At 50.1% G+C, this 27,099-nt stretch overlaps 1 protein-coding gene across 4 annotated transcripts in view; it reads left to right on the top strand.

Annotated features, from left to right (window-relative positions):
* The window catches only part of LOC122378447 (tyrosine-protein phosphatase Lar-like), a 169,715-nt gene that overhangs the window by 102,361 nt on the left and 40,255 nt on the right, over nucleotides 1-27,099 (top strand). For all 4 annotated transcript variants that reach the window (XM_043359524.1, XM_043359525.1, XM_043359526.1 and 1 more), the window contains exons 9-13: nucleotides 11,098-11,237; nucleotides 11,510-11,654; nucleotides 17,425-17,519; nucleotides 17,919-18,126; nucleotides 21,082-21,215. In XM_043359524.1, coding sequence (XP_043215459.1) covers nucleotides 11,098-11,237; nucleotides 11,510-11,654; nucleotides 17,425-17,519; nucleotides 17,919-18,126; nucleotides 21,082-21,215 — 722 coding nt within the window. The remainder of the gene's footprint in view (nucleotides 1-11,097; nucleotides 11,238-11,509; nucleotides 11,655-17,424; nucleotides 17,520-17,918; nucleotides 18,127-21,081; nucleotides 21,216-27,099) is intronic.

Below are 27,099 nucleotides of genomic sequence, written 5' to 3' on the forward strand. Positions count from 1 at the left end.
TCTCAGCTTTGTTGGCTGTTTACGAGTAGATCTTTTGAGCTGTTTTTGTTGTTTGTCTCCTGAAATCTTGTTTTGCAGTTATCCGCGACTTTCCCTTTCTGCTGTTCATCAACTTCTCCGCTAATCTCTCCCGGACCTACACATGTTGCCACTGCCGACTTAAGGGTGCGTTTCACGCGACCTTTACACCACCTGGCGAGGATCTTGCTGACATAGAGATACGTTTCTAGACCAGTAGATGGCCCTAGCGCTGAACGCCGGTTTGTTGTCACAGGACAAGTATCACATTTCCCCTGTCCATCCATCTGTTAGCGCAGAGGGGTTCGACTGCCGGGCCGCCCCTCCCCATCCGCGCCCCGCGAGTTCGGGGAGGAGTGGCATGGGCCCGCCGCGCCGGCCGGGCCGGGCAGAAAGGACCAGATGTCTAAGCTCTCAGTCGAACCACATTGGGCCGAACCCGCGCCGACACACACGGAGAGGGAAATATCGGAATAATGAAAAGGCTAACAGAATGAGGTACAGGAAAGCACCTTCATTGACTTTCATAGTATTAGCTTCATTAACCAGTATAACGCCTTTTGGGGCGACTAACGGAGCGAGCGAGAGGGTGAGCCTTGCACGTGCGAAATTTCGAGGGGGTACCTCCAGCTGACTTGTGCACGGCACCCTACTAACCGGTCTCTAGCGATGTGCCAAATTTGAGCACAATCGCCCCAGCCGTTCTCGAGATCTGAAAGCGGCACCCTGCACGTGCGCACGTGCAAAATGGGTTCCAACGGACTTTTGCACGGCACCCTACTAACCGGTCCCTAACCATGTGCCAAATTTGAGCGCCATCGGTCCAGCCGTTCTTGAGATCTGGAATCGACCCCTGCACGTGCGCACGTGCAGCAGCACCCCAACTCTGGCACATGGATATGCATTGCCTAGTGGGTGCCTACCTACATGCCAATTTTCAGCGCAATCGGCCAAGTGGTTACGGAGATATTGCAACAATTACAAAACTGACACCTCTTCGTTTTGCACGTGGCACGTGCATAAGGGGTCACCTACGTGCATCGGGAATAGTCCATTGCATGGTAGAAGGAATGAAGCTACCCTACAAAAATTACCGCGTGTAAATCGGTCAAGTGGTTGCTGAGATATAAGCGTCGCAAAATCGTGACCACGGCCGGCCGGCCGCTCATACTCAGAAATTTCCGTTAATCTAAGGAAAGACTTCGCTCGCTTCGCTCGCTCCGTAATCATCGCTTGGGGAAGTGGGGCAGGCGATTTTTGGTCAAACTTGCAAGTTTTTTTTTGCTCGTATAAGCGCCGCGTAACTCGGCATAGCTCATGATACATCAAATTCTCATCGTGTGTGAAATTGTGGAACCCTGGTCTCGGAAGTTTAGGTCACCCAGTTCAGGTTTATCCTATGTATAGATGCTCGAAATTCGGGTTATTGCATGAGTTATCAACATGAGCTACACTGTATAGTACCGGACTATCGCATCAGAAGGCACAGAAGAATATGCTTTATAAAACACATTTTTGCAATTTTGTAACAGCATCAGAGCTACAGAAGGATAAGGTGCCTAATTAGCGACCCCCTTAATTTGAACCGTCATTGCTCACGCTCTATGGCTGCCACTGTATTAGGTAGGGGAGAGCGGGGCCAGTTGAAACACGGGGTCAGATGAAACATGGCTTTATTTTCAACAGTATGCAACATATGGCGTTGCCGACACCACTGCGCTCGACCACTTCCTTTGTCAACGGCGTTTGGGCGGCAAACGGACGGTAATTTTGATTTGACACTTGTTTTTGTGTTTTTGAGGGGCGTTTGGGAGAAATCGTTTTTATGAATATTTTGTGATATCTCATATACCTTTGTTTGCTGAAAGAAGAACTCCTGGTTCCGGAATAACACCTTATTTGGCCCTTCATTCAGCATGATGCCGTCCCTCCAGCTCGTTTGACATGTGCTTTACGGCGCGTGCGAGATGGCGGGAGCGGATGGGGTCAATTGAAACGCTTCTCTGAGGGTCAGTTGAAACAGGGCCACAGGCCGTTTCAATGGACCCCGGTGACCTTTGCAATGGTTATTGTTCAGGGGCTGTAAACATTAAAGAAAATAGTCCACCTTTGAAATGAGCTTTTAAACTGAAATAGTAGTTAAATAGAGCTCAATTTTTGACCCCTTTTTCTCCAGCCTTTTGCTTGAAAGCACACTATAGCCTGAGATATTTCTCATTTTTCTCATCCGCCCATTTTACCATAGTCTATGTACTTTATGTCACCTATTATGAGGAACTTTGCACTTTTAGCTTTCCAACGACCTATTGAATGTAGCATTTGGAAAAGTAAACCGGACAAAATATCTCCTTAAGAAAGTGGCCTTAAAGAGGAAAACATCCCATTGTTAAGGATAGGTGCAATTGACCCCATGGGCTGGTTCAATTGACCCCCGCATCGGGGTCATTTGAAACGGGCGTAGAGCTGTTTTATAAGCATGCGTTTGGCAGCAAAATATGTTTGAAACATAATTTTACATATCTTAAAATAAAGCCAAAAGAGCATATTTTTCATGGCATTGTGCATTTTTCGATATGACAACTAGATCTCGCTGTGCATGTTAATATATAAAAAGTGGTTCAGCTGGCCCCGCTCTCCCCTACTGGCTTGATTTTCGGAGAGAGCGTTCATTTTTTTTCTATTAAAATATAGTCATTTTCTGTCCCAATATGCACTAATTTATTTGTTGTGAGCATTTTGGCAAACCATTGCAAAAAACGCTAATAGGGAACTCTTCCCGATTAGCGACCGGGGAGGGTCGCTAATAAGTCCATGGGTTTTCCCATATTAAAAATGGCAAAAAATGCGACGCCTGAATAGATGAAATATGATCCCAAAAAGGTAACCTATACGCAAAAGCACTCAATATCTCGAACAGGAACGTTTATCCAACACGTTTACGTAAGTAACAACTGATCATGTGATGTACCGAAGGCGAAAAGAAGGCGAAAACCAAAATTTTGCGGGCTTTCTCGTATGACATTCGAGGTCCGCGCTGGATTCGGCACCCCTGCAGTCGGTGACGACATTTGGCATCCCCTGCCACACATTGCAAGCTTCAGCAACACCTCATTTCCATTTCTCTCTTTTCCCCTTTCTTTTCCTTCTTGAGCTTATTTGCGACAATGTCGGGCGCAAATAGCAAATATGAGTTGCAACACATTTTTAACCACCATGCAGTGTACAGTTAAGCGATTCACTATGGGAAAACGGCAATCAATTGAAAAAGGATTGTCTATTCAGAATAAAAAAGGTGCATCATCCTAATGTGCATCGCTTTTCATCAGAGAGGGCCAGGGGCGCGGGAACTACGTTCAGACTGGGTGGGGGGGGGGGGGGGGGGGTGGGGGGGCACACCATAATAGAGATCAACCTAGGGTACCCCCAAAATCTAGTTTTCTCACCGGTTTTAGGCCACTTACTTTTCATCCCTTGGCTTTTTCAACAGAAAAGAAAACATTTGCAAAAGAAGTGTGGTATTCCGTCTCAAAGCTGTGGGGACATCGCCCCCACGGCCCCAGAGTTGGAAGGGGGGGGGCAAGCTGCCCCCACTGCCCCCAGGCTCCCGCGCCTATGGAGAGGGCCCAAATACACGCGTTTTGGATAAGAAACTCGTTATTTTTATTTAAACTCACCTGAAACGTCCCACCAGAAACATCGACAACCGGAAAATAATTTAATTTGATAACCAAAGTATGGCTGACCCTTTGACAATGTTTTTACCCCGTTTTCTCCTGCCAGGTTTTCTGTCGGGAGGTAGGTCGCAAATAGGAAAGGGTCGCTAATTAGGCACCTTACCCTGGATGCCCGAGTCCTTTGAAAGTTGCAGTGCACGATGTAATAAGGCCATTGGTAGCTACAACTTGTATGTCTCGGAATCTTATAAGTTCATCCGGACTTAACCCTCTCATGTGTGCGGCGTTTGCCAGCTTCTAACGTGTAGGGGGGGGGGGTCGATTGGACCCCCCTTGACTGTGCCGGGGCGGGATGATTCCGTCTTTACATCGCGCTCCTTACCGCTGATTATATTCTATTCGCGTCCAATTTTGTGAAAGACTAGGAAATGTACAGGTAATCTTATGGTTAAATAATTTTGAAAATCGGCAGGTAACAACTTGCGTTATGAGTGTGCAAACACAAAATTGTGATTGCCGTGTTTCCTGCGTTGGCCGATCCCACCTCAGCCGGCAACATGTTACTCTTAGCAGGCTTCTAACTGCCATATTTATTGTTGGATTAACTAGATATTCACCATTATACACACTCACAAATGTATTTCATTTCGTATAGTGAAAGAAAAAAGAAAATCGGCCGGTAACTATTTGAGTTATCGGCGAGTAAACGCAAAACAGTCTCTCATATGGCAGATTTGACCACATTTGACCTCATTTGACCTAGAAGATATTGACCTAGGGTCATGAAATTCACACACAGCAGAGTTCCCCAGGGCCTCCACCTACCCTCCAAATTTCGTCTTTCTAACTCCAGTGGGAGCTGAGATCTTAGGGGGCCGACATCCGCCCCCCCCCCCCTTTCCACTGGGCGTAGTACTCGCAACCCTTCCACTGCGCGTGTTAATCAATGTTATAACGCATTTTCTAGAAGGCCCGTGAACGTGAAACATTTTAACTTTGACCTGACCTGTGACGTCATCATTGACCCTGAGGTCAATGAAATTAATTTTCTCACTAGGCGACAGGGCTATCGAACGCCGTTTGAGTTTTGCAAATCCGTCCAATAGTTTCGAAAATACAAGGGGGGCAAAAAATAGCCCTCACCAGCGTGCGGCTTAAGGTTAGGTGATCCGAGGTCAACCTTTGACCTTGACCTTTCGAAGTCAACACATATGCTACGAGTCGAAATTACGAGAGGACTACGATGCTGCTAATTGCTATTATGCAGTTTTTGCCTAGCTTTATTGCTTCAAAAGTGATGCGTAAAAACTTTCTCTAGAGACTCTATTTCGAATGAAATGCAATCAATTATGCATCATTTTGTTGCTAATTCATTGAGAAACACGGTCATGAAAGTTTCATATCGCTATCTTTCAGAGATTCGCCAATATTGGCTAAGTAATTTGGATAAGAGCAGCTTTCCCCGAAATTTGACCTTTGACCTGCCATAACTGGGTCAAATATTGAATTAGGGTAACAAAATATGCCGCCAATCGCGAGTAGGCACTCGTTGAGAGCAATCGACTGCTCTTTGTTACGAAGCGCGCTACGACGCTTTTAGTTTCGAAACGCCGGAGGGGGGGGGGGGGTCGCATCGACCCCTCCCCCCTGCCAGGCCGCGTTATGAAAAATACCCTGCCAGGGCGAGGGTTTTGACATAACAGTCGAACTGATATTTGGTCTAACGTCACTTAGGGTCTATGTCTCCATGGAATTCGTAGGTATTGCTGGTTATTTTCATTATTTATGTTCAGTACCGACTACCCAGGTCAGGTCAAATACCTATAGTCAAAATATACCTGTTCGCTGTTCGTAATACCACTCACACAAACTTGTGACTTCTTTCAAAGTCGTCAGTTTCTCACAAGCTCTTCCCGGCGTACTCCCGATCAAGAGTGAGAGGCGCGCGATAGGAAACGCCTGGCTGGGCGCCGCTCATAGATAGATCGTGGGATGAGTCTCTGACCCGTCTGGTCACTGCGAAACTTAGCAGGGAGGGTTCAGGGCACCTCGACGGCGGCCGAACGCAAGCGGAGCGCCGTAACTAATGGGTGGGACACTGTGTCAACAAACACCGCTGAGTGACGAGCCGAGGGGACCGTCGAAACGCGCGGGCCATACAGCCAGAGACATCTCTTGGCGATTTTATGAACTAGCTGTGCAATGACTTTCAAATGAATAGAACTGCACAGTGATGCATGCAATGATGATTCACTCTACATGATTGTGTAGAGAATCGATGTCTCTATGATTCCTAGCAGCCACATTTTTGAGATTGTTGTCGCGGCTTTTATGCAATGCACTGCAAGATGAAAATTGTATCATGCAAAACATAGTGCAAAATTTGAAAAAAGGCTTGCTAGGAAATGTTTTCCTTGACTTCGTCAGTCCAAAACTGCAAACATCACAGTCATACGACAATCCGTTATTGAGTTCTATTCGTTTGAAATTTTGATTTTGCAATATGTTTGTCCTAATTGCTCAGTATATGTGGATTGCAGAACAACGGTAACCACTCTGTGATGACGAGGTTAACGTCCTTCATAACATATCCAAAAACGAAGGCAATCGAAGCAACGATGCTCTAGATATTCACGAAAAACGTTTCTCATAGCGTTACGCGTGAAACGCACCCTTAATATAGCCCCGCCGCTCTCCGCTAACTCAGCTAACTGTTCCGCTGCCTGTCGTCCGACCGTCAGGGAACGCCTAACGATAACCAAGTAGCTGACTAATCAGTTTAGATAGTCACCATGATTAATACAAATGTCTGGGGCGGCTAACGCGATTCTCCCAGCGCTAATGCGGTATTAACCCGCGCCCTGCTGGGGGGGTGTTTGAACACCCCCCCTTGTGGTTTTTCGCGAATATCTCAAAAACGGCGGCGCGGAGCGCCGCCGTTTTTGGTACACCTTATCATACATCAATTCTACACATGTTGTGAAAATTTCAGACCAAGGTCATTCAAGGTCAGGTCACCAGGTCACTTGAAGTGACCTCACCTCATAAAAAGTTTCATTGTCTGCCATAGCTACACCGAGTGACCGATCGCTTTGAAACTTTAAGCGATTGCTAAGAGCAATAGCATGTACAAAATGTATATCTCAGAATTTTGATATCGATGACCTAAGGTCAGGTCAATTTTGCGACCTCCCCATTATAAGTCAACGGGAGAAAATTGAAATGCGCTTCTTTTGGACAAAAGACATTATAAACACTCCCAAACACTGGATTACAAGTGGTTTAGACTTACTGAACATGAAAATGGTGTCTGTGACCCCTGTTTATGCCCTGAGGTCATCTTAGGTCACGAATGGTATCTAACAGTTTTTCGCAAATAACTTTTGATAGAGGCATGCTAGAGCGATGAAAACACCTTAGATGTGTTCAGCTTGACGATACGGATCGACTGATATGCAACATGACCCTTTCCGGTCAGGTCATGACCTTGACCTGAGGTCAAATTTTCAAGTTGACCTTTCAAGGTCAAGTTATAGTTCATTCGATGCGTCTTGACGAGAGGAACACGATGCCGGTAAAAGTAAGCTCGCACAAGGCTTGGGTCAAAAGTTATTGCAGAAAAACTGTTTTCGAAAAAATCGGCTATTTTTGCAGTTTTTGCCCCCTGCAGGCAAAACCGTTGACGTTAGGTCAAATCTGAGAGAATTACTCAGAAAGGGCGTTAATAGGGCTATCGAATGCGCTTTTCCGCGGCGCTGTAGCTCTATTGGTTCCCGAGTTATGCGTTGGCTTCTTGGAAATTGTCGACATTCGACCTGGAAATCGGCGAAATTTTGCCTTCAATGACCTCTGGTGACCTGACCTTTGACCTGACCAAAAAATTGACCGAAGTGATTTCGTCATTATTTTTGACGCTCTTTCGAACGCCGCCTTCCGCGTATCGCTACGTGGCCCAGGAGCCGAGTTAGAAGGGGGGGGGGTGTTCAGACACCCCCCCCCCCCAGCAGGGCGTGGAAATCCAGGACCCCCAGCCGGGCGCGGGTTAATGATGTCGGCCCGCCCCCGGAGGCGGCGCGGCGGGTGAGGACGTTCCTCCCACGTCCTCAGGGAGGGGAAGACAGGTGTGCTTGGGGACCGGCCTCCGACGATCGTTTGATCTGGCTCGGATGGTAATTGCGCCGCTGCTCGCTCGGTAGATCGTGTAGTATGGCGTGGGCGTGGTGTGTAAAGAGACGTTCATGATTCACAGCGAAACGTACAGTGGGTCTTTCGGAGCGTTTGGTATTCTGGAAGCGGTTTTTGGATGTCATTGCGGGGGCGAGGCTGGACGCTGGACGGTGTTTGCCGGAGGGGAGGGCTGGCTGTTCTGAAGGTCACCTACGTCGGCACCGTATGATCGTTCAGCGGGGGCGGCGGCGGCGTGGGTGGTGTGTACGTCGCGCGGCTCGTCCGGTGGCCGTCACCATTGATATACCAATGGCCACGGTGACGGTGACTGGTCACGCACTGACCGCTTGGCCCCCTCCCCTCCCTTCCTCGCTCCTTCTTGACTCCTTCACCCTGGGCTGGAGGACAGTTCCGTCCATATGTGTTAGTTGTTGGGGCCGCCCAAGACTGCTTTCCTCAGAGTAGTCCGGCTGGTTTCATCAGGAGTTGCATCATGCCATCGCATCAGCCAGACATCAGCGATTGTAGTTTATTGGATACCGTTGTAGGTCGTGACAATCGCATGTCGCCATTCAGTGTTGAGTTTAATTTCCAGAGCGTACTTGTTGCATCACAACAGTTTTTTCGTCACCTTGCTGCTGCTGCGCTGTGAAACTGCAGTGTCTCATTAACCGGGTCCCTGTTTCCGTCATCGAGCTCCGCCTGCTACCTGACCCAGGAATGACGCCGTCAGGTCACGCCGTCACGCGCAGGCTCATATGCGCAGCGGTCTCATCGTGACGGATTAACCGCCGTCACGCGATCAAGAGCGGTCACGGTGACGGCGCAGACACGTGAGAGACCGGCGGAGTATTTCGGGTGTCCATGAGCGCGCCTTGTTAGACGGTTCCCAAGACTCCTGGTACGCACCTGGGCAGGTGAATGAGGAGGATAAATTGGGACCGGGCCGAAGGTTGTGTGGAGTAGGTATTAATGGTTGGGTGGGCCGGGCTGCCGAGTCAACAAGTGAAGGTCAGATGGAGGGAGGAGGAACGGGACACCGGTGAATGGCCGTGAGGCGCTGTTGTGGACGGCCAGGACTGTGTGGGGCCCGGCTATATTTACCTGCCTTGGTGTGCTTGGCAACAATAGCGGTGCTTGTAAATGAGGGACGCGTCGTCACATCCGGCTGTTGTGGTCGGCAGACAGTTGAATATGCGGGGATTGCCGCCTTCTTTCATTGGTTATACAGGCAGGTTCGCCCACAAGTGACGGCACACGAGCACAAGTAAACGATAAAATGAGGTTACGAAGACATTTGACCTCCTAGGTCCTTCCCAGTCTCGGACGCCGTCGCCGCTACCTGTTCCGCTTTGTGCCCCTGTCGGAGACAGCGAGCGGGGTCGATAGGGCCCGTCTGACGAGCCGCGCGGCCCGTCCGCAGTCCGACGGTCAGTCCCGGTCTATCCCGTCACGTGCCGCCGTGAGCCACGGTGGATTCTGCCGGGGGCCGCCACAGGGCCATCCCAGAGCCGCCACAGAGCTAGCTGTGAGCCGTGGCAGAGCCAGTCGTGAGCAGCGGCAGGGATAGCGGTTGGCCACGCCCACGACCGACCTCATGCGTGAGCCGCGGCAGGGCCACTCGTGAGTCACGGCAGATAGCCGTGAGCTATGGCGAAACAGAGCCAACCGTAAGCCAACACAGACCCAGCCGTGAGCCGGAGGCCCGGAACCGTCTCCGGAGTCCGGGCGCTGACGGCCTCAGGGTCCGGCCGGCGCGCTCCCCCTGACACCGAGCGTCCAGCGGTGGCCGGCGGCCCGGGTCGTTTATCCCGGCCGGCTGACTGTCCCCGGACGACCGGGGCGTGACCGGCGTACAGCCAGAGGTCACGTGACAGGGGTACCGCCGGAGGTCACCAGGGACGGAGGGCCGCTGGGCCCCGCGGCGGGCACTGTTGCGCCGCAGTCGGCTGGTGTGTTGAGGATGGATTGTTGATGATTGATTTGATGGGGATGGGTATTGATGAACGACTGATCCCATCCGGGAGGAGTTCTTAGATTGATGAATTTGATGGTTACAAGGCGGCCATGTTGACCGGAAATGGATGTGAAGAAGAATTCCTGTTCTTTCGGCTTCATTGAATATTCATGGCGGTATGTTGTCGAACCATAGTCAAGTTGCACATAATCAGAAAGTGATAGTCGGTACAAATTCCTATCCGTGGTGCTCGAAAGTCGATGCTATCCCGATTGGTTACAAGTCTGGTTGGATTACCAACAGTGACGTAACGATCCATGACTTTTCCATCTAAACTAGGAATAGGAACGCAATCGCGTGAGTGCTGCCTGTTGCTGTAAGCCGGTATTTGTGAGCCAAAGATACACTTGTCTGATGGTGCAGTTGACTCGGTTGGCATGCCTACCACCTATACAAAACATTATTTCACGTCATCACCACTTAACAAACTAATTGATCGCTTCCTACGGCGCACATTGTACTTTCATGTCTGTTTGGTATTTGAACCGGGCGGGAGCGGTACCTACCCCGTGATTATTGGGCCGTCGGCTCTATTTGGCGCCGCGCTGAGAGCTATTCTGGTCCGCCGGCCATCGATGGCTCTGTGGCGTGGACACCAAACATAGTGTCGCGCTCGACTCGAGCTGCGCAGTACGGTCAGGTGCCGCGGGCGGGGGTGGTCGTGACGTCACACCAGAAACACACCCCCGCAAACCGGCCGGGGTCACGCGACAGGCGGCGCTGAATGGGAGGGGAGGGGGACGGTACCGGCCGGCGCCGGCGGCTGCGACGCCGTGACATGAACGACGGCGACGACTCCGCGCTGGGTCGAACGAGGTTCATAGGAGGAATCGTCGAGGAATTGAAAGGGTGTAGGAATGCGAATCCTTGGAGTGGCAATAATATCAACAAGGAAGTGCATATTTAGACGAATTTTGGACGGATTCAAAACACTGCATAGCGCATCATACAATAAAAATGCTATACAGGTCTGCTCTGATCGGGATACATTTATCGCTGTTTGGTTGAGAATCAGATGATATCGCTGATGAGGCTAAACCCGGTCTTATTTGGATCTCACACACACAGCATTTTTTGGCATGTTATGCTTCTCCTAGACGTTTGCCCTCCTGGGGTCCCATGGTCGTTTACTCTTCTGGCCGTCTACCCCTGGATCGCCATTACAAGTATCTCCGTGCGTCATCACATCACCACCTAACTATGTGTCGTTGTTGTCCGCAGCGATGCCGCGTCCGCCGACCAACCTGCGGGTGTCTGACGTCACCTCCGAGTCTGTCCGTCTGACCTGGTCCTACGACCTGGACCAGGAGACCATCCAGTACTACGTGATCCAGTACAACCAGAAACACGGCATCCAACAGGTACGCGGCGGCGCGGCGGGGCACAAGCGTGTCATTGTGGAGGGGACAAGCCGTGACCAGATGGACATTGGTGATGGAGTTGTGTGGTTGTGATACAGAATACAGCATTGCGGGGTTTGAGCTAGCTGTCTCGAACGGTCTCATCTACTCAGTCTGCATAATGGTTTGCGGTGCAAAAGTTTCTATGTCCTTCCTCGTCAACTCCACCCCTGTGTGATTTTCAGCTGTTGCTTATACTGAATAGCTCACTGACCCCGTGCCGCTGTCCACAGGAGGAGATAAGCGGAGTGATCACGCTGTTTTACGTGGTGCCCAACCTCGCTCCGTATACCGAGTACGAGTTCCGAGTGATCGCCGTCAATAACATAGGTCGCGGTCAGCCCAGCGTGCCCGTCCAGGTCACCACGGGACCCACAGGTGAGCTGACCGGTCACAGACGGGTCATAGAGGTCATGGGAGGGCGGAGGGGTCAACGCTGAGTGACGAAATTGGTCATAATTAAAATAGAAAACTTTGCTGGAAAATATTGCTGGAATCCTTAAACATTTGTCAAATCGTACGATTATGCACATTTTTATACTACAAAGTTTTTATGTGGGCGAGGATGGATAACATGATTATTATTAATATAACGAGGCTTGAAATGATCTCACGCATGTCAAAGTGTTTTTATTTTAGGCAAAATAAATATCTAAAACAGTAAAACAAGCTTTCGGCATTACGCCATCATCAAGTTTTGATGATGGCGTAATGCCGAAAGCTTGTTTTACTGTTTTAGATATTTATTTTGCCTAAAATAAAAACACTTTGACATGCGTGAGATCATTTCAAGCCTCGTTATTTTTATACTACATAGGCTAACGATATTGCTTAATTCGTATATTTGATACATACACGAGCCCAGGCATAGTTCACTGGAGAGTTATTAGCCAATTTGTATACTTACGTACTGGGAATCTGTGTGATGTGTCGCCGAATGGTCTGTGGGTCTGCATCGTCTTTGCCCGCCCTCTGATCATTGCTGTCAACAGTTCCTCCCGGCGCGGCGGTCGTTCTCGTGAGACAGGTCGATATCCCCTCTGACTTCATTACCCCCCCCCCCCCCGCCCGTAATGCACCCCAGGACCCCAGCGCTGTGTAGTGCATCTGTCGGTCCCCTGTGTTCTGTGTGTATGTATATCCTGTCCTCCGGTGACCGTCCCAGCTGTGCTGTGACCCCACAGAGGGGACGGAGACGCGCGCTGTTAGCGCGGTGTGCCACTCACTGATGGCTGCGTACCGCCGCTCCCCGAGGCGCGGTCCCATTACACCTCCCCCAGTGCCGTCTCCCGGTGTCTCCCTCTCCCCGTCTCTGTCTCCGGAGACTGGTGACGTCTGAGAGGCGCGTCCCGCGGGGGACAGGTCGCTCCCTGGTCCCGCCGTGTCTCTGACCGTCCCCGCCCGACCGCCCAATACTGATGTGTTATTCATGCGGTGAGCGCGACAGGCTTTTAACCGTCGCCGCGGCGACCGACCCGCGACCTGCCGTGGTCCTCCTCCCCTCACACTCTGTCTCCTCCTCTCGCTCACGCGTCTGCTCTGTCCCGTGCGCCGCGCACACAGTCGGACGAGGATCTGCCCGTAAGTGGATCGTCGGTGTTGTCTTACGCGTGCGAATGGCACCATCTGCTCCTATTTGGTTGTTTCGATATTAGCTCGTATGCTCGCTGCTTATTTGTTTCGTTATGACTTGTAGAAGACCCACGCATTTTTTCGATTCATTCGATTGGTTTCACTCTGTCAATTATTTAGCTATTATTTCACCTATAGTTTCGACGGATGCATTATTGCGAAGCAACGCCACATTTTCAGTATTTTTTGCCTTTACACGATGCCCTCATAGCTCTCAGTAGCTTTTAGCCTAGCTGTGTGCACTTTGCTCGTCTACCTGTCGAAAGCTTTCACGAAGCGGCGTCTCAGTGTAGCGCACTGCCCCCGATGTATTGTTTGTTTGAAAGGCTCGCTCGGTCTCTGTCTCGGGGGTGTTCTGCCCGGGAGCTGACGGCTGATCTCTCTCTGAGGGGCGAGTTCACACGTGCCGGTGTGACCAGCCGCTGCGCCCCAAACACACGTGGCCAACCCCCGGGGACCGCGCGGAGGGCTTGACTCGTGTCTGGGCATTTGACGGGGTTCCTTGGACACGACTGTGGCAGGCACCGTGCTGTGACCTGCCCCACTCTCGGGGGCTGACAGACAGCGCCGTCAGCCACTGCACTGTAGGCGATCCATGCATTCTAGCGCTTCAGGGGCCCGAAAAAAATGATGGGAAATATGAATAATACTGGCGTATTTTGTAGCTAAATATCCCAGCATCTGAAATGTGACACTCTTTTTTACATCAAACCACATACTTTAAAACCACAAACGTGCAAACACGAACTTGTTGGAGAAGCTGAGCTACGGTGCCTGGTCGTGATTTGACCTTAGTTACAATGAGGGCTGTAACTCAAGACAAAAGTTAATTATCTTGAAAACCGTAATTTTATTTGAAGCCACATTCCTTGTAAGCAGTATGCATCACACAAATTTTACTTTTGAAACTTATCTATATTTTTAATAATTTTTCGCAGCACACCTTTTAACTGCATCAGATCAATACTGATAACCATGTTTGGCAATGCGCATCTTTTACCATCCAGGAGATTCGGTAACAAAAATACCATTACATAGTAGCCTGGTGTTTGGTTTCAATATCCTGCAAAAATCGGCTGCCACTTTTTGCGATTCACGGAGTTATGGACGTTTTGCTCAACCCTTACCGTATAAGGTGGGGGCAGGGCCGAGGGGAGGGGCGAAGTACCGCCGCCCAACCGAAGATTCTGTTCGCGACAGCTCCGAACTCACCAGCGATAGAAAGCTGAAACTTGGCATATCTGACCTTTGATTCAAGTCGAATCTTGTGACACCAACTACATTTTTAGGTCAGGTCAGTTCACGGACCAATGACGTCATAAGTGAACCTCTGCAGGATCCTCAGATGTCGCAACTTCGCAAAGCCCTCAATGCCAGAGCAGCTTTCACATGGAGATGAAACTTACAGAACCTAGTATCCTCCAGAGGATTCACAGTTTGTATGTCTCGGATTTTCCCTAAAGGTCGCATGAGGTCAGGTCGATCACATGACCTCACCATTGTGAGTCAATGTTGTAAAATGAACACTGCTATTTTGGCGCCGGGAACGATATCAAACTAGTTCAAGCTTTACTTTTGCAAGGTCCGATGCTTTACTTTTGCATTGTTGAACTTGCGTGACGTCATTTATGACGTCACTATGATCTGGTCATTATAGTTTTTGGTCCATAACTCCCCAACAAATTGAGCTAGCGATTCAGGCAAGCCACTAATGAACTCAGGAAGACCTGCCGAATCAAATGGTATGCAATTTGACCTCCTTCGACCATTTTCGTGACCTGGGAACTCTGACCTAAAAAACTTACAATCGGGTAGGTAGAAATGGCTTCCGTTCGGGGAGAGCAGCATGCCCACGTTGCACCGAAGTTCTAACTCATTTAGAGGCCAAACGGAAAACGAAATTCCTACTCCTTCCTTTAACCCTATTAGTGGCAGGGGGGGGGGGGGGGTTGTTGTTTTCATCCACCCCTCAGGTTTTTCGGGAATATCTCCGAAACCGCTGAAGCTACGATGCTGAAATTTTCTGACTTTTCCTAAAACTAAATTGGGCACATTCCCTGAAAATTTCAAGTTCATAACTTTACCAGGGGCGGCTCCAGAGCACTGGGAATTGGGGGGTCCTATTCGTGAAGCGAGTCATTTGGGCGAAGATCACGATGCTGATGTATTATAACTGTATGCACCAGTTTTACGAACAGTGAATGAAAGGTATCATGTGATAACATATACAAAGTTATTGTGCATCCTCTTTTGACACGTTTTTGCTATAATAGGCGGATCCAGGCGTCCAAAAAGGGGGGTTATGTTTTACCTCCCAACATAGGTGCCCTGACACCGCCTATGCATGACCAATACAATTGTAGTCGTTCTCTCATAAGAAAATTGTAACATAACAAGACCATTACCACCCTTTTTAGAAACAGTACCAACAAAAACCTTATTTACTATACTTTTTGTGTACCCCCAATCTCAATGATCTGTATCCGCCTATGATTTTTGAAAATGCATATTTTTAGGATCCATGTGAATTCCTGGTTCATTCTCTATCGATCGGCAAAAGTTGCGTTAAGATTGGTTCAGAAACCTGGCCGTGATAAACAGTCTAAAATGTATCTGCAATTTGCACGTTTTTACCCCCCTCTATTGACATTTTATAATTTTTATTTTTTTAGAAATGTAGATCACGTTGAGCGAAATCGAATGCCGTTTGAATTTTGAAAATCGGCCCGTTAGATCTCGAGATATCAGGGGGGTCGTAAACAGCCCCCCCCCCCTGCCACTAATAGGGGTAGCCAGGAGCCTGCCACTAATAGGGTTAACTCCGTTAGCGTACATTCATTTCGCAACTTTGAATCCCAACCACCAAACATAAGCGTTACGTTGTAGGTAGACACGATACTAGGCACTAGCTAAAGCTATTTATTTGTAGAACATGTGATCGGAACGTTCAAACAACCACAATTTTTCGCAAGTCATGGTCTCCTCTTTTTTGCTTTGCAATTGCATCTTAGCTTTGCTTACATGCAATTTCAGCGCTAAACCATTTCCATTTCACCGATAATTACCTTCTTCCTAAAACACGATAATTTGCGATCTCCTGAAATGTGGTAGTCTGTTGGTACTATTTCCCCCCAAACAGACCAGTCTGAAAGCGCCTTTGCAACAATGTTTTCTTTGCAAAACCAGCTCACGTGGTTTGCGATCAAGTGGTTCATCCGTAACTGACGCTAGTTGAGAAGTAAGTCATAACACAGACAACACTGTATATGTTCTTGTTAAGCCTCTTCTGTCCTGTGTTAAGCCTATGGGGAAAAGGCATTGCTCGCTCTCTTGCACGTTGCAAAGAAAACCTGATTACTTCTGATGCAAACACTTATATCAGTTGAAGCGCAATGAAACTAGGCACAAAATAAGGGGTTTAAAGATGACTGGTTTTAAGTCTAACTTAAGATATAACTCATGAAGTGCTAGGATAGCGAAATCGCCTACTGTGCACTGGGAAAAGGTCAGCCGAAGAGTCGGATCCACTCAGCTGCTAATTACTGCAGTCTTTGAGTCGTGACGTCATGTCAAATTAAGGTTAATTGGTGACGTCACTCGGAGAGGATGTGATGTCAGACGTAGCCATTGAGCCCGGCCCGAACACGGCATTACCCATGCGAATGACGTGAGTTACGATGTACGGGGCCAAGGAAGATACTAAATTTTGACGATGGATATTGAATAAAAAAACGTCGCTTTAAATTATGATCATTGGTAAAGCTTCTGCTTCCTGATAAAGATATTCGTGATGGTGTCAAATGGGCTCTGTCATCTGTCAGATTGTGTCAATCGCATTCGCATGCGACCTCTCCCCGGACTGGGAAAGCCAGAACCGTAGCACACTTGATCACTTAGTTTAGTTTCTGCACCCGGACCTAAGTGGGGCGGAACTGGCGTGGGCTGACCATCGACATTGACTCTGACGCGCTCAGTGTTTGGTTTCGCCTTGTTCAGTTTGCCGCCGAGAAACATTATTCCGGCCAGCGTAAATCGAATTTTCCTACCTTGTTTCGGCCGATCGTGAGTCGCCTGCCAAGCTGTCCTGGCGGCGCGGCGGTAAATACTGCGGTAAAAGGCCACACTACCCGCCACCGGCGGCAGCTTTTCTTCCACCGCGGCGAATAAGTGGAAAGGCTTGGGTCCCTCTTTGTGATGCAAAGGGTTATTTGCTGTTTTCTTGTGGTAGGTAGTGAGTACAATGGGGCTATATGTTTGGGTGTCAATAGTGTTGTCACATAAATTGGGTTTATGGAAGTGTTACGCATCCTCTCTGTAGTGCATTTAAGTCAACCAAGGCGGAGTCGAGCTTTGATTCGTGATTTGTCACACAAGCCTCTTCGAAAATGTTGCGGTGTCTTTTTCTGCGGCCACCTGACACCGTCTCCGATCCGTCTGACCTGAAACCTCTGTGCTCGGTGACCCTTATGACCCAGACCTGTGGACCTGTCTGACCTCTGCCCCTCGGCGGTTCCAGAGCCGGGCTCGGCGCCGAAGAACGTGCATGTTCGCCCGCTGAGCTCCAGTACCCTGGTGGTGAAATGGGACGGCCCCGATCAGCCCAACGGGCAGGTGAGGAGAAAAAGGCAAAGAAATGTTGACATGGATAGTGTTCCAGAGGGCAATTTTTGTTTTGTATGTGGTAACTACTAACTAGTCGATTGGACCAAGTGACCAAATATCAGAACTTATTCGAGTTAGTGTGATAGGTCAGCGTCAAGGAATCCGTGTTCTTAGTATCCGCTGCTTGGATGGACGAAGTCATCACTCATTATGCCTGCGATCAGTCACTGAACAGTCCTAATTCTCGCAAAGGGAGTAATCTGGTGAGACCTCAGCTGCCAGCTGAATGTCTTTACGTGACCAACTCTCACAGTTTTAGTCAGCATCGTAAAACAAGTTCTTTCACGACCGTATGCGTGTCCGTAAAACGTTCGGCCCTCATAACTCCCTCTTTCTCCCCCACATCAGATCACCAACTACCGTGTCTACTACACTCGGACTCCGGACAAGCCCCTGAAGCAGTGGGAGTCGGACGTGGTGAACGCCGGCAGCACCACGCTCACCACCATCTCCAACCTGATCCCGCACGAGATCTACACGTTCCGCGTGCAGGCCGAGACGCTGGCCGGCTCCGGGCCGATCTCAGTACCGGTGCGAGCCAAGACACAGCAGGGAGGTGAGTGGCCAGTGATCAGCGTCACAGTGTAATTCAGGGGAGGGTGCAAGGGTAATGATGTTCGTGTGGTGGAGTAGACAAGCTGGTGAGATGTGCTTACAGCGGAAATGTCGATTGGTGTAGTGTAGGTATATTGCATACAGCAATCAGGATATCAATTGTCAGTGTGCATGAAGATTGCACAATTTACTTGCCAGTAAGAGCTCAATATCGTGCGATATGTGCATTAGGCCACGTAAGCCAGCGACCGCCTCAGTCTCGCTCAGTCCATTACCAGCCGGACCAGCCTGGTTGCCGGACGCTGTAGTCTTGGCTGTCTCAGGTGCCGCCGTGCCGGCTCAGTTAAGTCGCCACTGTCGCCGCGCAATGAATGCCGCACGTGCGCCACAGTCGCCGGCCAACTCGGCCGTCTGATTAACCGCGATCTTAGCGGGCTTTCAGCGCCGCCCTGGCCGGATCCCCGGCCCGGTTACCGAGTGGGTACCCAGCTCAGTGGTGACTCAAAAAGACCCCCTCCCCGCGGCCGTCCGGCCCGCCGGCCACCGCCCGGCATTTAACCCTCGCACGACCAGGCCATTTCTCATAACACGAACGACCAGGGGGGGGGGGGGGTTGTTACGACCCCCCCTGGCGTTTCGAAACGGAAGGTCGTAGAGCTTAGCGGAAAAAACCAACGGATTGCTCTCAACGAGATCTCGCGATTGGTGGTATATTTTTTGGTCCTAGGTCAACATTTGACCTACTTATGACCGGTCAAAGGTCAAATTTTCCGAAAAAATCAAACTTTTTCAACTTTGCGCAACGATTGCGGCAAAACGGTGAGAGATATTAACTTCAAACCTTCAACAACGTATTCCCCACTCAATTCTGCATCATATATGGTGTTTTTGGTGTATTTACCCTATAAAAGTAAGAGGCCTATTGCTGATGAGTGATATGGTGTCACATCACCCTCCGGTGTTTGTCCCGATTCGTCGGCTGTTGACCATGACCCGGCCATTTTGTTTATTTCAAAAGTTAGTCAATAGATGTCCCAACATGTCTGGAAAGTTCTATTAGCATACATGCACTACTCCACATGCAATCGTAAAAAAGCTGGGGGCGCATTTATCAGACACTCACTTCTCAGAAATGGCGGCGTACGCTGTACCACATATGACGTCATAACTCCGTGACCTGACCTGACCCGGTCAAGTTTCTTGCACCACACGATGGCCAATACTTGCCCCAACATGCATGGGAAGTTTCATGACGATCCATCAAACAATGTGGATAGCATCAGCAGAAAACCTCGGGACTCGGTACACACTTCGTGAAAATCCGGCCGGAGGCTGTACCTCTTATGACGTCATAACTCCGTGACCTGACCTGACCCGGTCAATTTTCTTGCACCACACGATAGCCAATGCTTGCCCCAACATGCATGGGAAGTTTCATCATGATCCATCAAACAATGTGGGTATCACCGGCAGAAAACCTAGGGATTCGGCGCACACGTTTGGTAACTGTCGGCCGGAGGCTGTACCTCTTATGACGTCATAACTCCGTGACCTGACATGACCCGATCAATTTTTTTTCGGCAAAAGATGCGCAAAGGTTGCCCCAGAGGGTATTGAAAATTTCAGCCCGCTACGACAAGCCGTTTAGCGTGCACTTCGAAAAAACCTCAGGGGGGGGGGGTTGATACAACCCCCCCTAGGCGTTCTGGGGTTAATAACGTTAAAAATTGGATTCCTTCTCCTAGGCTTCGCCGGAACTGTGTCAATTAAAGTTGACAGAAACGCCTTCGTCAGTTAATGGGCTCATTTGGAGACGCTAATTAAGTTAGCCGACACGCTCCTTTTGGGCGCGTCTGTCGAATGATTGTCTGCCTTTTCCCTGTCCTCTCTCCACACCTGCTGTGCGTGATGACGCTTGCGTATTCATTCATTCGTTTATTCACTCATTCGTTCATTCATTCATTCATTAATTCATTCGCTCATTTTTATACGGATTGGCCGATCCACCGATCCACCGGAACAGAGGAGGCTATGAGGAACGTGCGGCTCAGTCAGGACCGGAGACGTTACAGTGGCTGGGGTTGGCGGCTAGCGCTGTGGGATCGTGAGCAGTTCACCTGTTGAGCGTTCGACTCTTGACCTAAGTTTTCATTGTTACAGTGAATATCGATAACATGTGCGTATGTGATCGAAGAAGTCGCTGTTTTGTAGGAGAGTGGGCTTTTTAAATTGTATAAAGGAATGTGGATTGTTTATATGAATAACAAAAAGACACAAATGCATTAGCAATTACAAATAACAAAACCAACAGTCAGCACAGGGTTTCAACTCCAGTGTACCAATTACGAAACATGGTATCACTAGATATTCGCCAGAAAAATAAGCATTCTAATGATCTTCTAAGCTTCTAGACATTACGCAACACAACATTACACAGAGTGGCATTATGTAAGACGGCATTACCAGACGGGACTGTCAGACGTGCCACGAATTGAGTGCAGTCCCTGTATCCGCATGCATGATCAGACGATCCTGCTTTCCCATATGTTTGTTTTATCGGAAGCCGATATCAGGTCTTATCGTGTTTCGTTTCCGGACGTTATACATTCGAGATAATTTATGTGTCTGATATGAGGTCTCATGATTTCTTATGTTGTGTAACGTCTAGCCGATGATTGTGCTTGCGACGCCATCATCTTGACATCTGCTTAACGTTGTATGAGGTCGATTGACTCGTTAATATTTTATGACTTCTCGTCCAGTTCCACTTGACTGCAGATGAAACATGACTTGATAGCTAAAAATATGTTTTACCTGTCAAGTCATGTTGTCCAATAACCTACCTGTGCCCTCTGGTTTGACCTGTCGTGGAAGCTCTCACCCAATCATGACCTCTGCTCTGACCTCTTCAATAATTGCCCTCTGATTTAACGTCTCGTTTCCCCCCGCGCGGCAGTGCCCAGCCAGCCGAACGGTCTGCGAGTGGTGAAGGCGGACGCCACGACGGCCGAGCTGGAGTGGGACCGTCCCTCTCACTCGGGAGAGAGCATCATCAACTATGTCGTCTACTACAACGACTCGTATGATGCGGTGAGTGGGCCGTGCGGTGGTGTCGAATTGGATGTACAGGTTCTGAGAGGTAGGTGGAGGGGAAGGTTTGGTATGGGAGTTAGCTTTAGGCGGTTGGTGAGTGATTGCTTTGTTGGGATTCCGATAGGTTTTCGGTGTTATCTGGTGGGGTTTGTAGTGAAATCACAACAGGCAGAACGGTAGACGGTCTACCGGATCAGACCTTTTGCTGGCTAGAGTGAAAAACTTCAAAGCCGCCACCCCCTCCCGCCTCATGGCATCCCGTGCCGTGCCTTCAAGTGCCGCTCAGTCGAGTCCAGTCGTGTTACCCACGTTAACATCAGACTTCTCAAACGCTCCTCTGCTGTGTTTCCATCACTAATGCAGCGCCGATATAAGCTTGGTAACTAAACTCTGCCAGTTACCACTCGGGGAAGCAGACTGACGGCGCTGCGACTAGGGAGTTCCGTCTGGTACCGGCTGTCGAGCAGTTGCTGAACTCGTGTGGCGGGTCTCTGAGGTACAGCAGCTGCATTTGCCTCTGATGTTTCATGACCTCTTCATTCATGCGTAATGCTAAAATGTCATTCATTTGTCTAGCACAGCACTATTCGCGAGTTTATTCTGTCTCTCCCCATTGGTGGAATTTGGTAGGAGACTGCGCTCAGAGACACCCTAATTCGACGGAAATGGTATCACCGAGTCTTTGTCTGCCAAAACGTGATGGGACGTAGGCTTATCATGGAACCACCCGGAAAAGCTTCACTGGCTGTTACCCGGAGCTGGGAAGACAAGGTCAAACTAACGCTGTTGCCAGTCAGTGACAATAGAGCTGTAGAACACGCATAACTCAACAATGCCTTACTAGATTTTTACACATTATTACTTCCTAGTTGGTCTTTTTTACTGACGGCTTCATCAACTATGTCTCTGCCATTGGTGTAGCAGCAATCATGCTTTTTTATAGTCATGTCACTTTATAAAAAAGTATTCATATTAATTTCGTTCGAATTATGCAAATGCTTTCGATGTGCACCGTACCGATGGCAATGATCGGCAACTTTTCTTTGTGACCGACCCACACTCAAAAGCAGCACTCTTTTCACACTCTTCCGATGCATTAACCGATTAAATCGTGACATTTTAGCGATCTGTCGGGCGTACACCGTTATCTATGTAGGTCAGCATGTCAGGCGTCCCGCGCGTCATTATAATCAATGCCGGAACCAAGATACCTATAAGAAACAGGTAGGTCCGATGTTTTGAGTAAAGCCCCCGTGACGTCATTATCATTTTTTATGTGGAGAATTCCGCCTACAAATAAAATATCCCACATACGAAAATTCGTATTATGTAATGAAAAATTACAATCTTTCAATTTCATCACGAAAACTATATTATTTATTTTAAAAATTAAAACCCTTCAAGCGTTTGCCCCAACCCCCCGCTACACCTTTGGTCACGTGACTACGGTGGTGAACTTTGCTTTTTGCAATGTTGTGACCTAAACGGAAGTAATAAATGTTGAAGATGTATTATTTATGTTGTTTGAAGCAGCAATCGTGTAACTAGATTTTGAAATTATTTATAAACTGCTGTAAAGAGATCACGTGATGCTACCAGATTATGTACACGACAGCATCTTCTTGAACCTCGATTTCGAGTACTTGTACCTTCTTTGAGGCCTAATAATGGACGTTTTCAGATATAAAATGAAACACTGAATCTAATGACGCCAACATTTAATCCTTTTTGCACTTCCAGACTGAGATATCCTGGCATGAACTTTGGCCAATTTGTGTGTTAAGCCTATGGTGAAGGGAAAACTTCACGCCCAGCTGACGTCACAGACCTCGGCTACCAAATCGTGTCCGGTGGGGGTCGGCCGGAACGCTGAATGATCGTAGCCCGACTGACTGCCCGCTGGGTGACTGTGTATTGATTGCTCGGCACTCGTGCCTGGCGCAGGTAACAACGCTTCCATCAGTGAACAACTGGAGTCCGCCAATTGTCAGGAGGCCTTCAAAGAGTGGTCACTCGGTCTCAAAAACCAATTAGTACATACAGATCAGCATCTATCCTCTGGAACTGTCTTCTCTTGGGGATTACGGGGATCGGCAGCCCCGTATAGCCATGCCCTCGTAAAGTGTCTTTTCTGTCTTATTGTATTTCCCATCTGCGACTACTTTGCCTCAGGTATCGCTCCTGCGCGGTTTATACCTAACGCCCTGCCGGGGTCGCCGACCCTTGTCACCCGCTGAGTCCCCCCATCGTTTGTGTTCGTTCTCTTCCGTCTGGTATACCTGTGTGACTGATATAGGCTCACTGTGTCCAATCCGGCGACCGGCCGACCGGACAAATGGTGTCCAGGTAATCCTCAGTGTGCCGAGAGTAACACCGATTGGCCGGTCATGTATCCTGATCTGAGCCAGGCTCTGTCGCCGCCAGGCAGTGCCGTGCCGTGCCGTGTCCTTCCGTCCCGTGTCGTGCCGTGCTAGGCCGTGCCGTGCTGTGCCGTGTCGCACGAGATAATGCTCTCGTACTGTGTCGAGCAGGGGCAGTGCCGTGCCTCTGAAATATTTGCATTTCCTCCATCACACGCATCACTCTTCATTGAACCGTCTTGGTATACCATGTAACCACCTTACCTCTAATCGCCCCATTTCCGGTGGGTCTGCAGTCCGGGGACAGGGGGCGGTGGCGGCGCGCGTGTGAGCCTCCGTCGACTCCGTCGGCTCCGTCGCAGATCGGTATGAACGGCACGTACATTGTCGGCGGCGGAGAGCCGAGTGCGCCGCCGGGTCGCAAACTTGGCTGTCGGGCCTTTTTGGCGCGCCGTGGCGGCCGTTTCAATCAAATTAGGCTGCTCTGCGCGCTCCTAATGGATCCGAGGAAGAGGCTGGTCGGCCGGGGCCACGGCGGCGGCGGCGACAGCGGCGCGCCGGCACGCTGGTGGCTGGGGATATGTATTATTCAGCCGGCCCTCCCCCGGGCCCGAGCGGCGCCGCTCCCCCGTGTGCGCGGACGTGTTTGGTGTGTGTCTCTGACGGAGATGTGATGACTCCGGTCATGGTGACCCAGGGCGCTTCGTAAGGGACGGCGGTCGACTGGTATACCCCCTGTGTTGGACCTCGACTATACACTGCTGACTTCTCGTGTCCTTTGCCTGTTTGTCGTTTACTCCCATCTTCTCTGCTCTGCTATGCTCTCTTCTCTAATACCCACCGGTGTTGTCCTACCCTTTCCCATCTTCCCTCCCATCTCCTCTCCTCTCCCACTCTTCCTCTCCCCCTCTCCTCTCCCTGTGGACACGGCAGCAGCGGATGCGCCGTCGGCCGGCCGCGGCGGCACGCTGTTTAATTCGCCCAGCCTGCCGTCGGTTATGAATATTAAAGCGCGCCGGCCGCTGATTCTCCGTAATGAATTGGTGACGGCTGCTGCTGGTCGGCCAGATTGCAGGTGTATGTGCCGGCCCGCCGAGCAGCCGAGCCGGTCTGGCCAGCTCGATTGGACGGCATGTGGTATGTTGCAGACGTTCTTCAACTTGACTCAGTGGACTGTATAACTGTGTGTGTGTTGACGTCTCGCATCATTTGGTGTGGCGACCGAGGCCTGACAGGATATAGGTTGATATGGTAATGAGGCGAAATTGGGAATTTATAATATAAGAAGTGGATGCTATATGAATGGATATAATTTTGGATCAAGGTTTAAGAGCACTCTTTTCAGAGCGACAAAGGAACCCTCTTTACAGAGAGCATGTTAAGACCTAAAAGGGTACGCGGAGCCCTCTTTTCAGAGAGACAAAGGAACCCTCTTTACAGAGAGCATGTTAAGACCTAAAAGGGTATGCGGAGCCCTCTTTTCAGAGAGACAAAGGAACCCTCTTTACAGAGAGCATGTTAAGACCTGAATATAGAGCCCTCTTTACAGAGAGACAAAGGAACCCTCTTTACAGAGAGCAAGAGGTATTAGGAAAATAAGGAATCAGATAGGAATGATAGGTAGACCCGGTCACCGCGAAATAGAAGACTGTGCGAACTGTGTGCCACTCTCCCCGTGCTCTTATCCACCGCTGCACTCCACTCTCCACCATTCACAAACACAAGATTCTTCCGAATTGGTGAGTATTGCAGATGGCGAATAGGCGATGACAACACAGTATCACTGACAAGAAGAGTTGGCCAGAGAGAGCGAGGCAGTGCTCTCTCGGCGCCGAAAAGTAAAGAAGTGAGAGCGAGGGCTGCTCCCGCCCCGTTTATGTACTGGGTCGGGAGGACACAGATGGCGACGGAAGTGATGAAATAACAAAGAAGCTACACACTACACAGCGTCCTGGTAACCCTACCACGCGGTCGGCACATGTCGGCCTAACGGCTCCGACCCGCCGGGGACACAGTTCCACGTGCGACGCCACGCCAGCCCACCCCTCCCCCCGGGTCAGTCCCTCCGGTAACAGCGCATCCTTTCATACAACTGCAGCTGTAGAACACGGTCGCAGGGAGAGAGAAGCGTCCCGTCACCCGATCACTGCCATAAACTCTCGAGGACGGCCCATCTGCCGGCGGCATGGCAGGGGGATGGGGGCGGCGGCGGCGTGGAGCGGCGCCGGCCGGGATCACGAGTCGGCCCGGCCCGGCAGCTACGATCAGAGCCGAAATGAGCCGCAACACCAACTACCTAGTGCAGTTTGTCGGCGACATCACTCCCCCCTGTGTTTAGATATGCATTCTAAACACACACACTAAGGAGACGACAAACGTTCCGGCACATCCACTAACTGCATCTCATCACACCGCCGTCGCTGCTGTACGGCGACAGCGGCAGTAGTCCGCTCCTAGTTGAAGACGTTCCGGCTGGTCGCCGCCCTTCACTACGCTGGCCAGGATGTTTGATTTCACCTCCTCCATGTCGTCCGTCAGCGGTGGCGGTGGCGCTTGCGCCGGCCAGTTCTCTTCGTCGTCGCTCAGGAACGCTGGGCCGCTCAGCCACCGGCTCTCGGACGTGATTTCGGATGCAGCCAGTCCCCTCGAGCAGTCATCGGCCGGGTTCATCTTTTCTGGGACGTGCCGCCTGGTGCCGCTGAAGGTTCTCTTTCCAGACGACTCCTGAGGTTTTCTCCGCTGCAGCCGTCGGCGCACCCAGGCGGAGGCCAGATCGCTGGTCGAAGTGCCTTCCAGAACTCCGTGCCGGCTGCTCCTCCATTTAGTCAGTTTGAACCCCCCATCAGAGAGGGCTCGGATGGCTCCTTGCTTCAGATGCTTGGCGGTATCCACATCCGCGTCATACAGCAAGAAGTCATCCATGCAGAAGCTTTGCTGGATCTGCTCGGGTTCTCTCGGAGGCGCTGTCCATCCTTCATTCCAGTGCTCTTGGGGCGTTTCTTTGAGGACATAGTTGGCGATGCCTGGTGACGATCGAGCCCCCAGCAAACCGGTTTTATATCGTCCTTGACTTCTGATTGTGCTCTCTTCCAACGGTTTGACCACTCTTTCTCCCTCCTTTGACCTGGGTTTAGTCTGGCAGCGCACAGTCCCGAAAGGCTCGGTAGACTGCCCTTGACTGACAGCAGCAGACCGCTCGTCCTCCTGTTCCGTCAGCAGCATCTTCGTGGACATGACTTGGCGCAAGCTTCTGGGAACGGTGGCCGAGACCGATCCTGTCAGTGCCCATCCGAGGTCGGTCTTCACTGCTACTGGCTGATTCGGGCGTCCGACACGCGTCTCTCTTTGCAGGACCGCTTCTAAGACGTTCGCTCCGATAAGCAGTTCCACTTGCCCACCGTCGTACTGTGGGAACTCAAGTCCGTGAAGGTGTTTACATCCCTTGAGCTGGCTTCCTTTTACCACAGGGGCAGTCGCGTTGAGAGCTGGAACGGACCACACTTCCGGGATTTGGATTTCGC

This window comes from Amphibalanus amphitrite, unplaced genomic scaffold (assembly GCF_019059575.1).
Source record: "Amphibalanus amphitrite isolate SeventyFive unplaced genomic scaffold, NRLGWU_Aamphi_draft 000059F_arrow, whole genome shotgun sequence".
Classification (NCBI taxonomy): domain Eukaryota; kingdom Metazoa; phylum Arthropoda; class Thecostraca; order Balanomorpha; family Balanidae; genus Amphibalanus; species Amphibalanus amphitrite.